At 37.1% G+C, this 17,097-nt stretch overlaps 1 protein-coding gene across 3 annotated transcripts in view; it reads right to left on the bottom strand.

Moving 5' to 3' along the window:
* FCHSD2 (FCH and double SH3 domains 2) overlaps positions 1–17,097 on the bottom strand; it is a 299,344-nt gene that overhangs the window by 156,209 nt on the left and 126,038 nt on the right. For all 3 annotated transcript variants that reach the window (XM_060103088.1, XM_060103089.1, XM_060103087.1), the window contains exons 5-6: positions 15,188–15,332; positions 2,281–2,414 (exon numbers count right to left, since the gene is read on the bottom strand). In XM_060103088.1, coding sequence (XP_059959071.1) covers positions 2,281–2,414; positions 15,188–15,332 — 279 coding nt within the window. The remainder of the gene's footprint in view (positions 1–2,280; positions 2,415–15,187; positions 15,333–17,097) is intronic.

Genomic DNA, 17,097 nt, shown 5'->3' with positions numbered 1-17,097 from the left:
CGGTCCCACATATTTATCAGAACATACATATTCAAAGTGGAACTCAGCCATCCCTTCAAACTGTATCCTTCCTTCTATGCTCTCTCCTAATGTACACATCTGTATCTGTCAAATCATCTATCAAAATTATTGGGTTGGCCAAAATGTTCGGTTGGGTTTTTCCATAACATCTTACGGAAAAACCCAAAGGAACTTTTTGGTCAACCAAATATATACAGCCCAGTTTTCATTCCCCTTCCTGATCTTCCTTCTCATCTCTACTTAGCTACAAACTTTTTTTTTTTTTTTTTTTTTTTTTGCGGTACGTGGGCCTCCCACTGTTGTGGCCTCTCCCGTTGCCGAGCACAGGCTCCGGATGTGCAGGCTCAGCGGCCATGGCTCATGGGCCCAGCCGCTCCGCGGCATGTGGGATCTTCCCGGACGGGGCCACGAACCCGTGTCTCCTACCTCGGCAGGCGGACTCCCAACCACTGCGCCACCAGGGGAGCCCTCATCTCTACTTAGAAAAACCATTCTTCAGAACTGTGTCCAAACATCACTTTTTTCTATAAAGGTTTCCTTTTGCATTAGGCAAAATTAATCTATTTTCTATGCTTACATAAAAGTGTTTTCACACAACTACTAAAATAAATTAATTACTAGGTGAGTAACTTTGCGTACTTAACTTCTTTAAGTTTACTGTGAATAAACAAACCATAAATCTACTTTAAAACATGTTTGTTTTTAATTCTAGGCCTTAAACTTCTTGAGGGCAAAACTTATCTACCTCATCTCTGTATCCATAGTACCCGAGATAGAGTAATCACTCAATAAACACTTAGTGAGTGAATTAAGATAAAGAGGCATTTCTCTCTCTGTTGTACAATTAATTTTCCAGAAAAGTTACACATTGAATTAAATGTCTAATTTGTTGTATCCCCTTTGAATCTGGGCTATATTAGAAGGCAGTTTCTTGTTATCAGCACCTGTGAATTAGATCGTGTCAAATCCACACTTCTCAGGAACAGCCCCACAATTGTCCTCATTTTCACCCTGTGGACCTTGGCTAACGTAGGTATTTATATATGCTCTACAAATCTGTCAATTCTCTGTTCTAGAATCCCTGAGCATTTTAAAAAACAAGTTCTTAAGAACCACCATGAAAGGATATTCCTAACCGAGAGCACCTAATCTAAAAACTTCAGGTCTAATTGGGAAGATGGGTTCACTGACTCTATGAAAGTACAGGAAATATTTGTATGCTTATAAAAATAAAATAATAAAGATCATAAACTAAGTTAGGGAAATATTAAATATGTTTTCCAGTAACATTAAGCACTTTATGAGTATTCATTTACCATCCCTTGGGACAAAATAAACTTTCCAGGAGCCCCTAAATTTTCACAAGATGCCTATGAGATTGCTTAATTTCCTGCAGATAAAAAAGTATATTAGAAAGACAACCCTGACTCCTTCCTAGTCTGTACAACTGTTCATAGCCTTTCTGATTTCATGACTAGGCGTTCAAACTCCTACATTTTCCATCAGTGAGCTCACCGAATGGGAGTCTCACCTTTCCTCAGAGACATCTTCAGAATCCCATTCTATAACACGGTTTATTTTTTCTTAAAAAATTTTAATCTTTCCTCAAGTCGTCATTGCAAAAATCTCTACTGCTAGCTTCGCGTTTCTTTCTGTTATAAACTGCCAGTTCCTTCTTTTCCTAATTATTCTCAAAATAAAGGACTTTTAATTTACATATATTGAAAGTAAAATTCACACACAGTTCCTAAAGCATACATTAAAAATTATATATGTTAGAACTTCATATAAGAGAAATTCTGGGGCAGTGTTTCTATACTGAGGTCAGTGGTCTTACTCACTTGATGCGTCCATAGTCCTTCAAAGGCATACTGAGGATCAAGGATTTTCGACTACAACTGATTTACTCTGGCATGAGAAAACTGAGGCTCTAAAACCCTGATATTTAGACACCATAGCAACTTTAACCAGACTTCTGCTAAGCTTCCAATACCATGTTCATTTGTCTTCTTTCCTTTTCAAAATTCAATTTAATGTGAAAACTCACTGATCAAATATTCCCATTTTGCTTATATTAATTTAAATAAAAGTCAACTAATATAAAAGAAAATTTGATCTATAGTATGTAACATTTATAGGTCCAATGAAACCAATATAACCTAAGAATGACTCTATGCCCTGTATTAACAGAAAACAAAGTACTGGCAAAAATAACATTTATTTGTATAATCACTTTTTCAGAAATGCTAAAACACATACTTTGCCTCGATGTCAGCCTTCTCTCGTACTGCATGAGCCATCTGTTCAGTCTCAAAGTACTTCTTTTTGCCTTTAGCTAAATCTTTCACTGTCTCTTGCAATTCAGTTTGGATCTTTGTCAACTGGTCCACACACTGTAAAATACAAAGTGCAATTATTATGATTTTAGTCTTCAGGCTTACAGAAAATGAGTTTGTCCTAAGAACTATGCACTATGCCCTCAGGATGGAAACCCAGGAGAAGAACCAGCACTTTTAGTACCCTTCATATTGCAAACTGAAATACAGTGAACATTTGGTACTTCCATCTCAAGTAATGTATCGAATAGTGTCACAGTTTGCTTAACAACTCTGCTTTGAGAAATAACCTCTGAGTGCTGCTGATAACTGACATTAAGCTAAGGCATAAGAAGAGCAACAGTGAAAATGCTCTTAGTGTTGGAGCATAGCAATAAAGGCAAAAGATTAAAGCAATTCTGTAACCTTCATAATATTAATAAAGTTTCTCTATATGTTTGGGGAACTGATGGTACAAAGGGTACTGAAGGTTTCACTTCTGGGAAAGGAGGATTGAAATCTGAGAAGTCTGGCCACGGAGCAACTAAGCCCATGTGCCACAGCTATTGAGCCTGTGCTCTAGAGCCTGCGAGCCACAACTACTGAGCCTGCGAGCCACAACTACTGAGCCCACGTGCCACAACTACTGAAGCCCACGTGCCTAGAGCCTGTGGTCCGCAACAAGTGAAACGACCCCAGTGAGAAGCCAGCGCACTGCAACGAAGAGTAGCCCCCACTCCACACAACTAGAGAAAGCCCGAGCGCAGAAACGAAGACTCAGTGCAGCCAAAAATATAAATAAATAAGAAATCTGAGAAGTCTGACAGGATAAGCCCAAGATAAAGGAGAGAAGCAAGAAACCTGGGTACCACATAACAATTATTACTCAAAACTACCCCCAACTTAAACTCTTTGGATACACATACAGATTCTAGGAGAAGAGACAGACATAATAACTCAAAGAAATACTTAACAAATAAACTCTTATAACACAGTGGGGCCAAAGTAACACTGCTTTGGGACCCTTCTGGATATCCAAAGGGGGAATTATTTTCCCCCGTTTGAAACAAACCACTGAGAAGTTTCACCAGTCTGAGGCCAGTTCAGGGCAGCCCCCACTGAAAAACTTCTGAGCCTGGAATAGCATCGTCAGTGCATGGTGGAGACTGAAAAAAACACAGCAAAGCAGGAAGAGACATTGCTAAGTAAGGGACTATTTTGCCAGGGTGAGCAGTGTGGAACAGAACAAGGACATCAGAAAAGCAAGGATAAAGCACAAATAAACTTAGACATGTGACATATAGGCTAGAGTTTCACTACTTTACAGGAAGTGAGAGATCCGGAAGGTTCCCTATGGGTACATTTACTGAGCACTTAATAAGTGTCAGGCTGTGAATAAAGGGTAAAACAAGACAAAACAAAAAAACACCTCTTTCCCTGCTGCATGAAAACTGGACCCTTAACTTCCAAGGTCTGTGTTTCAACAGAAACCTGACTAAGACACAACGTCAACTGGGTTATTCAGCAACACTACGTATAAATATGAATTTACCTGAAGGGTAAATTGCATCAACTTGGGAGAAACTACAAATGAACTACAAATATTTGATGGAGAAGTCTTGGCTTCTGTGAGTATGGTGATTCCTGTATCTGGACATGTCCCTTGCAGGGACCTTGGAAGCTTTGTCTATAGAGCTGTAATAAAAGGTTTTCCTCTCCTTTAGAGTCTGTGGCTACCCCTGCACATGTGAGTCTCATTTCCTTGTCCCAGACCTGTCACCTGGGGACCAAACAGAATAACTCTGATTAGCTATGTAGACTGAAGCATAAACTGGTGGGAGAACTAATTCTACTAATGCAGGATGCCACCCTGCTGCTTAACTGTGTTCCCTGTCCTAATGTCCTTCTAAGTAAACCTCATGCCAGGTGTGGCCTAAGATACTCATGAGTCTGAATGTTTAGCTACATTTAAGAAGACTCCCTATGTACACTGCACAAGCACAATACACTATGTCCAGCACTTTATAGGTATTACATCACACTTAGTCCTCAAAACAACTCTGTGATAAAAGTATTCGTATTAGTCCAATTTTAAGATGAAGAAACAGACTTAAAGAGGTTAAACAACTTACCCAAAGTCATACAGTGAATTTACCATGTAATCCATTATAGTATGTACCCTAGTTTTGTGATAACCATGTTTTTAAGGTTTCACACAGAGTTACTTTATCTGAAAATAGTAAGCTTTAAAAGAACTGACATGTAACTCACAAACCCCAGTGGTTTTTAGGATATTCACGAGGTTGTACAACCATAACCCACCCTAAAAAGAAACCCCATGCCCATTAGCAGTCACTCCCATTTCCACCTACCCCCTAGCCCCTGGCAACCACTAATCTACTTCTGTCTTCATAAGTTTCCTATTCCAGACATTTTGTTTAAATGGAATCATATAATACATAGCCTTATACATTTTACTTTTTTCACTTTGCATAATGTTTTCAGGGTTCATCTATGTTGTACCATGTACTAATGCTTCATGCCTTTTTATGGCTGAATAATGTTTCATTCTATAGACATACTAAAATAGTAAGCCTTTATCTTGCGACAAATCTTTTATAGTCCTTATCATAAACAAATCTCTTATTTACTAAATAATACTGAGACAACCTGACACTCCCATAGAGAAGTGCTGAACATCCCAATAATGCCATGTTTGCATGTGTGAAGAGCTGAAAGAATGCTCCATAGCTACAATTAGATATTAATAATTAGGAACAGGGGCATGGTCTGAAAAAACACAACTGTGTTTAATGGGCAATTGGGATGGATTATTTAAAAGAGGAGTCAGGTGTAAGGTATCTACATCCAAAATATTCATCTAAAACAATGAAACTTGGCCTCAGAAAACTAATCAATGAAGGGAAGCCCAAGGGTGCCAGGGTGATATTAAGCACTGAAAGGGTCTGCTAATTGGAATATTTTGAGAGGAAATGAAACACAGTTGGTCAAAGGTTCTCCTGAGGACTGCAAACCATGTGGGTAGGATCTCAGTACATTCACACAAAGTGAACACCACGGGTACCTGTACACGAGCACGTATGCATGCACACATGCGTGTGTGCACACACACACACAGAAACACAAACACATAGTCACTCACTCCTTATATCCCTACACTTTAAAGGACATTTCTCCTTAGTCTCGGGTAACCAAACATCTTATAGAGATTACTTAATTCATTTTCATTTATAAAAGGTTATTAAATTAAATTACTTTCTATATGTGCCACAATACCAGATGAATTTTGTGACAGTTCATATCTTTAGAAGGATTTCTCAAAAATCTCATCAGAAAAATCTGGTTGATTCTATTCCTACTTGCTTTTTCCCTTTACATAAGTTTCTAAGATACTGTTTATCAAACAGTATTAGAGATAGCCTGTGTGCACACTGAAGAGATCTCTCGTGATCCCTTCTTCCCTAGCATTCATTAAAACGACAACCAAATGTTTCCATCACCCAGGTGAACTGTTTCAAGTGAGAGTAAGCTGGGTTCTTCTTGAAAGGAAAATGCCTGCACATAACAAAATATCAAAAATATTTATTAAATAAAAGTCATCAAACTTAATTTGCAAAGGAACAGGACTTCCTTTCCAACTTTTAAAATAAGTTTCTTCTGTAGAAATCCAATTTTCTGAGGTGGATTAAGTCATATACTTAAAAACAAGCTTAATAATAACTATGTTAAGAAAAGCCTTGATGTGATATATGTCCAGCTCTTTCCCAAGAGTTATCAGCACTGAGCAGACAGAGAAATGAATGTGTAAGTGTACATTAGGGCTAAGGGATCATACAAAATGACAAACTTGGATATTAAAATTCAGGATCCTAGTGAAGAAATTAAAAGTATGATTCCTGAGTATGACAGATACTAGGATAGATAGACTTGCTAATAACTTGAAGACAGGAATAAAAATAAAAGTAACTTGGACCACTACACTGAAGGCCTACAAACTAGTACATCCTCTGACCCAGCAGTCCTGTCCTGGAAATTCATCCTAAGAAAATAACTTTTGGGACTTCCCCAGTGGTCCAGTGGTTAAGACTCTGTGCTTCAGCTGCAGGGGGTGCAGGTTCAATCCCTGGTCAGGGAACTAAGATCCCAAATGCCACACTGTGCGGCCAAAAAGAAAAGAAAAGAAAAGAACTTTTAAAAAAGTTAACTTTTATTACCTTAGTGCTAATAAAACAGAGGAATGACTAAATAAAGCAGAGTAATGAAAAATTTATTCAGAAGTAAAAAATAATAAACATAAAGCTGTATAGAAACATTAACAATTAATTAGGAAATAGAGGATGCAGAAAACAGGATATCCTAAAACAAATTATCCATGTATTAATTACAACTACTGTAAAAACTAATTAGGTAAAGGAGTAGGGAACATCTATAAATAGTCTACTGAGGTGAAGAAGTTGTATATATTTTTCTGTAAGCCTATTTAAACATTATACTCCAAGTATTTTTTTTTTAATATTTATTTATTTATTTATGGCTGTGTTGGGTCTTCGTTTCTGTGCGAGGGCTTTCTCTAGTTGTGGCAAGCGGGGGCCGCTCTTCATCGCAGTGCGCAGGCCTCTCACTATCGCGGCCTCTCTTTTTGCGGAGCACAGGCTCCAGACGCGCAGACTCAGTAACTGTGGCTCACGGGCCCAGTTGCTCTGCGGCATGTGGGATCTTCCCAGACCAGGGCTCGAACCCGTGTCTCCCGCATTGGCAGGCAGATTCTCAACCACTGCACCACCAGGGAAGCCCGCTCCAAGTATTTTTAAAGGATTGAATACAATTTGGAATTAGGAAGTAGTATATTCAAGTTCCTGCTCAATAATTTACTACCTAAGTCTCTCTAACATTCTTAGCCTCAGTTTCATCATTTGAAAAATAATATTTACATATCTAACAGGTTGTCATGAAAATCAAATGAGACTATAATGGATATGGTAGCAGTTTACAAACTCTAAATTATCATACAAATGTGAATCTCAATTATTTCAAGGAAGGTAAACTCTAGTATAAATGAGAAAGATATGAATAAAAGCATAGCTAGTTTAATATAAGAATGACAAATGTTAACTAGACTTATTGAGGTGATCATTTTGCAATATACACAGATATCAAATGATTACATTGTACACCTGAAATATGTCAATTTTAACTCAATTTAAAAAAAGAGAATAGATTAAAATTTTTAAAAGCCATAGATTATTGTGGCTCTTGTTTTGATTTATAAGCAAATGTCAGCATACAGAAAGTGATTTAGAAAAAGTCATGATATAATTCTCATTATAATCTTCACAACAGTCAGACGCTTTATAATTGTATCTGAAATTATCCCCAAGTATTATAAAAGAAAACTGATGAAGTAGAGAAAAATTTAAAAAGAACATGACCATTAAAATGTTACAGACGGGGGACTTCCTTGGTGATCCAGTGGTTAAGACTTCACCTTCCAATGCAGGGGGTGTGGGTTCAATCCCTGGAGGGGGAGTTAGATCCCACATGCCTTGCGGCCAAAAAACCAAAACATAAAACAGAAGCAATATTGTAACAAATTCAACAAAGACTTCAAAAAAAATTTACAGAGGGGTTAAAATCCAAATATATAAACAATTCATACAACTCAATAACAAAAAAACAAACAACCTGATTACAAAAATGGGCAGAAGATGTGAATAGACAATTTTCCAAAGAAGATATACAGATGGCCAACAGGCACATGAAAAGATATTCAAAATCACTAGTCATCAGAAAAATGCGGCCTTCCCTGGTGGCGCAGTGGTTGAGAGTCCGCCTGCCAGTGCAGGGGACATGGGTTCGTGCCCCGGTCTGGGAAGATCCCACATGCCGCAGAGCAGCTGGGTCCATACCGCAAAAAGAAAAAAAAAAAAATCCTTGGGCTTCCCTGGTGGCGCAGTGGTTGAGAGTCCGCCTGCCGATGCAGGGGACACGGGTTCGTGCCCCGGTCCGGGAAGATCCCACATGCCGCGGAGCGGCTGGCCCTGTGAGCCATGGCCGCTGAGCCTGCGCATCCGGAGCCTGTGCTCTGCAACGGGAGAGGCCACAGCAGTGAGAGGCCCGCGTACTGCCAAAAAAAAACCAAAAAAAAAACCAAAAAAAAAAGAAAAATGCAAATCAAAACCACAATGAGATATGACTTCACACCTGTTAGAACAACTATCATCAAAAATACCACAAATAACAAATGTTGGCAAGGATGTGGAGAAAAGGGAACCCTGTATTCTGTTGCTGGGAATGTAAACTGGTGCAGCCACTGTGGCAAACAGTATAAAGGTTCCTCAAAAAACTAAAAATAGAACTACCATACGATCCAGCAATTCCACTCTTGGGTATATGTCCAAAGAAAATGAAAACACTAATTCAAAAAGATACATGCACCTCAATGTTCAGAGTAGCATTATCTACAATAGCCAAGATATGGAAGTAACCTAAGTGTCCATCAACAGATGAATGGGTAAAGAAGATGTGGTATATATATATATATATGTGTGTGTGTGTGTACATATATATATACACACATACACACATGCCACACACACACAATGGAATACTACTCAGCCATTAAAAATAATGAAAATTTGCCATCTGCAACAACATGGATGGACTTAGAGGGTATTATGCTTAGTGAAATGTCAGACGGAGAAAGACAAAAACTGTATGTTAACATTTATATGTATGATCTAAAAAATAAAACAAACTAGTGAATACAATAAAAAAGAGACAGACTCACAGATATAAAGAACAAACTATTGGTTACCAGTGGGGAGAGAGAAGGGGGCAGGGGCAAGAGAGGGGGTATGGAATTAAGGGGTAAAAACAACAATGTATAAAATAAATAAGCAATAAGGATATATTGTACAGTGTAGGGAATATAGCCAGTACTTTATAATAACTATAAATGGAATATAATCTAGAAAAATTTTGAATCATTATGTTGTACACCTCAAACTTATTATAAATTTTATATATATTGTAAAATTTTATATTATAAATATTATACCTCAATTTAAAAATGTTACTGAAGGAGAATTTTAAGTCAAAATTGGTTGTGATCATGACAGAACAAGTTGTTTTAGACTATCTTCCTATAGTCTAGAAACTGTAAAAGTTAGACAAAAGAGATTTTTAGAAATAGCCAGCATTAAACAATAGCAATACATGCTGGACTTTAGGGACTGTGATATCTGGAAGAACAGAGCACAGCTAGGTAAGCTCTACATTCACCTTGACTTTTCTTCTTAGGGCAATTGTTGAATCATGGCACAGAGATGTAGGATATAAACACAAAGTGGTGTTTTACTAGACTGTGGAAACAGAGGTTGGAGTTTGTGGATGCCCAAAGAGCAGGAACTTGAGAGGCTAGACCTGGAAAGAAGGGTACTACAGAGAAGCAAATCCAAAAATCTGCATGCAATTTCTCAGAGTCATCAGTTGACTTCTAAATGGCATATGTGTAGTGAAATTCCAAGAAATTCAGGAAAGAACAGTAGCTGAAAGGCTAATGAGCTGAGCAGTGAACAGAGGGGTCAGAGAAGCTACATGATGTTCAGAAGACAAAGGTTGGGGTTCAAGTCTTGTCAAAGTAGAAAGGCTTTGATAAGCACCCCATACTTTCAGGTAAGACCCCAGGAATAAGGACATAAGTGAAATAGACCAGACTAAAAAGCCTAAAACTAGACCCTAACACAATCAAGGTGATCTGATAGTACTCTATCTGCCTGCTAGAAAACTTAACTCTCTTTGGAAATAGAAAACATCTTCCAGAGCCTCTATAATTTTTACCCACAATGTCCAGGACTGTAAGGCCTACTAAACCAGTAGACCCAAATAACCAAAAACAAACAAAGAAACAGTAAATGATAAAAAGAGACCTATAGTGATTCAGATAGTGGAATTATGAAACAGAGGTTAGGAGTGACACATTTAAGAGGATAAAGAAAAAACATGGAGAATTGCACCAGAAACATGGACTCCATTTTTTTTAAATCAAATAAAAATTTCAGAACTGAAAAATATACAGAGATTCCAAAAGATAAGTTTTAAAAGCAAATTAAAAATAGCAGAACAGGGCTTCCCTGGTGGCGCAGTGGTTGAGAGTCTGCCTGCTGATGCAGGGGACACGGGTTTGTGCCCTGGTCTGGGAAGATCCCGCATGCCGCAGAGCGGCTAGGACCGTGAGCCACGGTCGCTGAGCCTGCACGTCCGGAGCCTGTGCTCCACAACGGGAGAGGCCACAACAGTGAGAGGGCCGCGTACCACACACACACAAAAAAATAGCAGAACAGCATAGTAGAACTATATATAATAGGCAAGGCACAAAAACAACCCAAGTGCCCATCAACAGACAATTGGGTTAAGAAGATGTGGCATGTACAGGGAACTTTATTCAACACTCTGTAATGACCTATATGGGAATAGAATCTAAAAAGGAGTGGTTATACGTGTATGTATAACTGACTCACTTTGCTGTACAGCAGAAACTAAATCAATTATATTCCAATAAAAATTTTTTTTAAAAAGATGTGGTATACACACACACAATGAAATATAATTTAGCCATAAAAAAATGAAATATTGCCATTTGCAGCAACATGGATGGACCTAGAGAATACCATCCTAAGTGAAGTAAGCCAGACAGAGAAAGACAAATATTGTATGATATCACTTATATGTGAAATCCAAAAAATAATACAAATGAATCTATATACAAAAAGAAACAGACTCACAGATATAGAAAGCAAACTTATGGTTACCAAAGAGAAAAGGGAGGGGAGAAGGGATAAATTAGGAGTATGGGATTAACAGATGCAAACTATTATATATAAAGTGGTTAAGTAACAAGGATTTACTGGATAGCATAGGGAACTATATTCAATATCTTGTAAAACTCATAATGGAAAATAATCTTAAAAAATATATAAAACTGAATCACTTTGCTGTATACCTGAAACTAACAAAATACTGTAAATCAACTCTACTTCAATCAATCAATTAAAACAAATTAAAAGAAAAAAAGAAATAGAAAAGAGTGTTAATTAGCTGCAAGATATCAGTGGAAAATGTTCAGACTGAAGTGCAGAAAGAAAAAAGGGTATTAATACAGAAAACGCAGAAAGAGTACAAAAGACATGGACAGAGTCAAAAGGCACAAAAGTCATAACGGGGAGGTAAATGGAATTATACTATTAAAACATTTTTATATTGTTCATGAGGTGGTAAAATACTAATTCACATTAGACTTTAATAAGTTAATTTAGAGTAAAGTTTGGAGAGCAGTAAAAGTGCCAATTCATAGTAAATTATAGTAAGTCAGAAAGGCATACTGGAATCTCTAAGTTAATTACTAAAAGAATAACAAGATTATAAAATTAAAAAGCTAATAGTGGAGGAAAATTGATAACAAAAAGTGTAACATTACTCAATGTTACTAATCACCAGGGAAATTGCAAATCAAAACCACAATGAGATATTACCTCACACCTGTTAGAATGGTTATTACCAAAAAAACAAATGATAACAAACACTGACAAGGTTGTAGGGAAACTGGGACTGTAGTGCATTGTTGGTGGGAATGCAAAATGGTGCAGCTGTTATGGAAAACAGTATGGCGGTTCCTCAAAAAATTAAAAAAGAACTACCATATGATCCAGCAATCCTACTTCTAGGTATTTATCCAAAAGAAGTAAAATCAGGATCTCAAAGAGATATTAGCATTCCCATGTTCACTGCAACACTATTCACAAAAGTCAAAATATGAAACAACCAAAATGTGCATCAATGCATGAATGTATTAAAAATGTGGTATATATATACAACGGAATATTATTCAGCCTTAAAAAAGAAGGAAATCCTATGCATGCATCCATGCAACAACATCAATGAACCTGGAGGACATTATGCTAAATGAAATAAGTCAGTCACAAAAGGACAAATATTGCATGATCCCACTTACATGAAATATCTAAAATAATCAAACTCATGGACGCAAAGAATAGAATTGTGGTTGTCAGGGATTGGAAAAAAAGGAAGGAGGGAGCTGTTAACCAACAGGTACAAAATTTCAGTTACACAAAATGAGCAAGTTCTAGAGATCACCTGTACAAAAATACTGTATTGTACACTTTAAAGATCTGTTAAGAGGGGAGATCTCATGTTAAGTGTTCTTATCACACTAAAATAAAAAAGAAGAAAATAAAATACAAGATTATCCAAATATAGGCAAAAAAAAAAAGCATGGGAAGGAAGGGTTGGAGAAGTACAGGAAGAAAAATAGATGATTTCTGATCCTATGTGGAGTCAATTTGTTGTAAAGTTTGGGAAGTACAACTAGAGAAGCCAATAGTTGTGGCTATGTGTTGCTTTTCTTGCTCCATTGGGAACCTATCTCAATTTTCCTTTGGTGAATCATCTTTTCCCATTTTTAGTCCATGTAGTTTGCATGAAGACTGTAACCTCTGTAACCCAAGATAAGTTGATGAGCCTTAATTCTGGTAGTTTTGTTAGAACTTTGGGGAAAGTGGAAAATGTAGGATTGCTAGCTTTGATATTTGTAAATCTGGCACTTTGCAGGGCACCACATAGAGAGAGCTGCTAAAGAATGAAGCCACTGGGGAAAGCAGAGCTAATGGATGGGAAGAAAGACTGAATTCTAATGTCATCATTTGAGGACCTGGATCCACCCCTGCCTGCATTCCATCCATGCTGAAATGTTTAGTTATACATTCTCTTCTTGGCTTAAGCCAGTTTGAAGTAAGTTTCTGTCATTTGTCATTTCAGAGTCCTGACAGGTATGCTCAATATGTACTTAGTGTTTAACAACTGCTTAAACAAACACCATTATTATCAGCTATAATATAAGTTAATTCACAGATATGAGGACTTGTCAAAGCTCACCAAACATTCTTAACATTCTTTGCCCAGGAATGTTAGTTAAATTCAGGTCAGAGAAGAGCACAAATGGTTTTAACTCTTTCAAAATATTCTGATATTGGGACTTCCCTCGTGGTCCAGTGGTTAAGATTCCGCCCTTCCAATGTAGGGGGTGTGGGTTTGATCCCCGGTTGGGGAGCTAAAATCCCACATGCCACACGGTGCAACCAAAAAAAAAAAAAAAAAAAAAATTTCTATACTGAGAAATGTAGAACTTCCAATAACTCAATTACATTTGGTGAATGCATTGGCTATTTGAAACATCGTATTTCCTCCCAGTTAGGAAGGAGTAGTATCAACTCTCTACCTCTGTCTCCCACCCTCTCTCTGCAGGCACTGATGGACACACACACACACACACACACACACACACTGCTTTTTCTTCCATTAGAAAGCAATGTTCGGTCAGTGGTCACGTAGTTTATTCGCTATGTTTGTTTTGAAAGAGATAATTTTGAGCAAAGATAAAACTGACACATTCTTATACAAAAATGTTAAAACCCACTGATATTACGTGAGTGCTTGAAAGAGATACATTTAACATATTGATTTCATGCTACTAAAATCATCTTTGGCAAACAAGGAAGGTTAGTTTTTTTTGTTTTTGTTTGTAAAAAAGTAGTGATAATCCAAAGGACAATTAGAATCAAAACAATGGATGGCTTGAGAAATGTTATTTTCTTAAATAACCACTTTAATATTTTCTAAAGTATTAATACTTCCATAAGAAAAATTTAATTGCTTATTAGGCATCATGATAATCTCTAATTTTGTAAAACTGTGTCCTTTCCTAAAAGGACACAATTCAATCACCTACTTTCAATAGCAAGCTTTTCATAAAAATCACATTTAATAACGATTTTTTCTATGAATTTAAAAATTCTGTACAAAGAAACAGATCTATTTAAAAACTTTTATGTAACCTATATAGCTAAACTTTAGAGTAAACCATTTTTGGTAATAAGTTTGCTATATATGGTCAAGATATGGTAACAGGGAAGAGCCAATTTTGACTCCATGTTGGATCTGTTTCTTTGACTTTAACCTTTGCTTTTCGTTGCTTTTGTTATTATAATCATACATAATGGCCTGCCTCAGGGAACCCTGCCCCTCTGCCAGAAAGTTAAACTAAAGTGCCTTTGTTCAGCTCACAAGGAGACTATCTGACCCAGCCCACCTGTGAGTGGCTTCAGAAAAGAAGAAATTAACCCATCTCCTCCCCAATGCTGGCCAAGCCAGGCAAAACTAACACCACTTTTTACTTTACTTCCTCACCTCTTCCCCCTTTCTGTTCTATAAAAGAAAGTGGTATCCAGACCCTGATAAGATGGTTATTTTGAGACATTAGTCAGCCATCTTCTCAGTCTGCCAGCTTTCCGAATAAAGTCGCCATTCCTTACTGGCCTGTAGTTTGTGTAGCCAACAGAGCGAGCTTAGACTCAGTAATAATGTGTCAACTTCCTTTAAATTATTATGCAAAATGGGTCAAGTTGAAACTAAGACCAATTTTCTCAAGACTTAGTCGGATTAACAACATTGTAACTATTTTAATATACACCAAACTAAGTAAATCTATTTACTTGAGTTAAGCTGAAAAATATTTGTGTTTACTGAGCTTTCAGAATGTCCACAGATTCAAATTACACTCACCTTTGTCAGTTAATAAAATACAGTAGTTAGAAGGAACATGTTGAAATCAGAAAATCCATGTTAAAATCAGAAACATTTGAACCATATAGAAAAACTCAAAGTGTACAATGCAATTTAACATAATCTTGCAGATAATAAATGTAGCAGTGAGATATTAAAATGCATACAAGAAAAGAACAAATTAGAAACGATACCCTTTTTAGTTGCTGTTCTTTTAGGCTTTTCACTGTCCTTGCAGGCTCAGAAATGAAGTTTTTATAGTTTTCACATATATTGATCCGAGACTGGGCTACCTGCATTGTTCCCTCGAGAAAAGATTTCCAAACAGGATACATGCTCCTAAATTCAAAGAGGGACAGAAAAGTATTAGGCAGAGGAAAGGAAGAATAAGTTGCCTAACCTTTTGCTCACTGGCTAGCACTGACAAACAAAATGAATGTTTTCTTTATAGTTTAAAGTGTATTTATACTGGTTCATAGGTAGTAGTATTTTTAGCATATATAACAAGTAGAAACTTGGAATACACTCTATTCCTCTATAGCTTGACAATGGGCTATTTTGATTCATTAGCTATTCTTGATACTGGAGTAAAGTGATACAAGGATTACAATTCTAGACAAAGTTAACACTATAAAAATTAGTGACTACTTCAGACTTTCCAGGCCTTTCACCGTTTCAGGAGTGTCATTATGAATATCAAGTTTCATTATTTCATTATGCTATTTTCCTGATTTTACAGATGAGGTAACTGAGGCTCAGATTTAGAGCAGTAGTCCCCAACCTTTTTGGCACCAGGGACTGGTTTCATGGAAGACAATTTTTCCACAGACGGGGGGCGAGAGGGGGGACTATGGTTTAGACAGTAAGGCGAGCAATGGTTCAGGTGGTAATGTGAGCGATGGGGAGCAGCAGATAAAGCTCGGCTAGCTCGCCAGCCCGCCGCTCACCTCCTGCTGTGCGGCCCGGTGATGGGGGTGGGGACCGCTGATTTAGAGGATCACTCTAGATCACAATAGAGTGTGGCAATACTGAGATACAGATGAATACCTCTAAAGTACATTTTCTTTCAACTATATTATATTGCTCTCTTACATAAATTGATGTGCTGGAAAAAAATCATGAACAACCGCTTATGTTCTTGAGAAGTCTATTTGTTAGAGAAAAGAAGTCTATGGTATCATTGCTCTACATCTGTTTCTCTGTTGTAATAATGCTTCGCCAGCATCACGTTGCGGCCAGGAGTCATTCCAAGCAAGTTCCATACCTTTGCTTGATAAATGTGCTCTCAGAAATCTTTTGGTTAAGTCAAAGAATTATTCATCCTTTGCTTTCTGTAGCCAACTTCCTTTTCAAACCTTCTCTTCTGCTTTGCTAAATGCCTTAGTCAGTCCCAATATGCTCCTAAACTAGTTATAAACATATTTTATAACTTACCATAACAATGAATGGTACCTTGTTAAAAAGAGATACTTGCACTGATAGATTATAATATCCATCTCCTAAGATTTCCCTTCTTGTGTCACGTGGATTTCCTACTATAGCAATGTATGGGACCATGTGCTACATAAAATGCTAGCTGTGGGTCAATGGATGACAGTGTGAAAACAAGAAAAAGAAAATTTGCCTGGGTCTCCATCCTACTTGGAACTAAAAAAAACTTGAAACTGTACTTCTCAACCAAGGGAATAAATAGTTTGTGTAATGGATTAGTAGTTTGTAATACACCAAATACATCAGTTTCGATGGAAATATTCACTTATTTAAGCAGAGGTATATTATTTTCCTTTTGGAAAAGAGTCAGTGTGCTGTGCCAGCAAAAACTGTCAGCATAAAAGCAATGATGGGCTTAAGGAGAGCAAAATGAATACGAGTAATAAATGTTAACTAAACCTATTGTGGTAATAATTTAATCAATATATGTAAATCAAACCATCATGTTGTACACCTCAAACTTATACAGTGATGTATGTCAATTATTTTTCAATAAAACTGGAAAAAAAAAACAGCAAAATTAATGTCCTCCATGACCTTACTGCATGACTACCAACGGAATCTAGAATGTAAACTCACCACAGAACCTCCTAAGCAGTCCAGATAATTGATT

Source organism: Mesoplodon densirostris, chromosome 7, assembly GCF_025265405.1.
Source record: "Mesoplodon densirostris isolate mMesDen1 chromosome 7, mMesDen1 primary haplotype, whole genome shotgun sequence".
NCBI classification, from domain to species: Eukaryota; Metazoa; Chordata; class Mammalia; order Artiodactyla; family Ziphiidae; genus Mesoplodon; species Mesoplodon densirostris.
The sequence above is the reverse complement of the archived record's forward strand: the minus strand, read 5'-3'. Positions and strand labels throughout refer to the sequence as shown.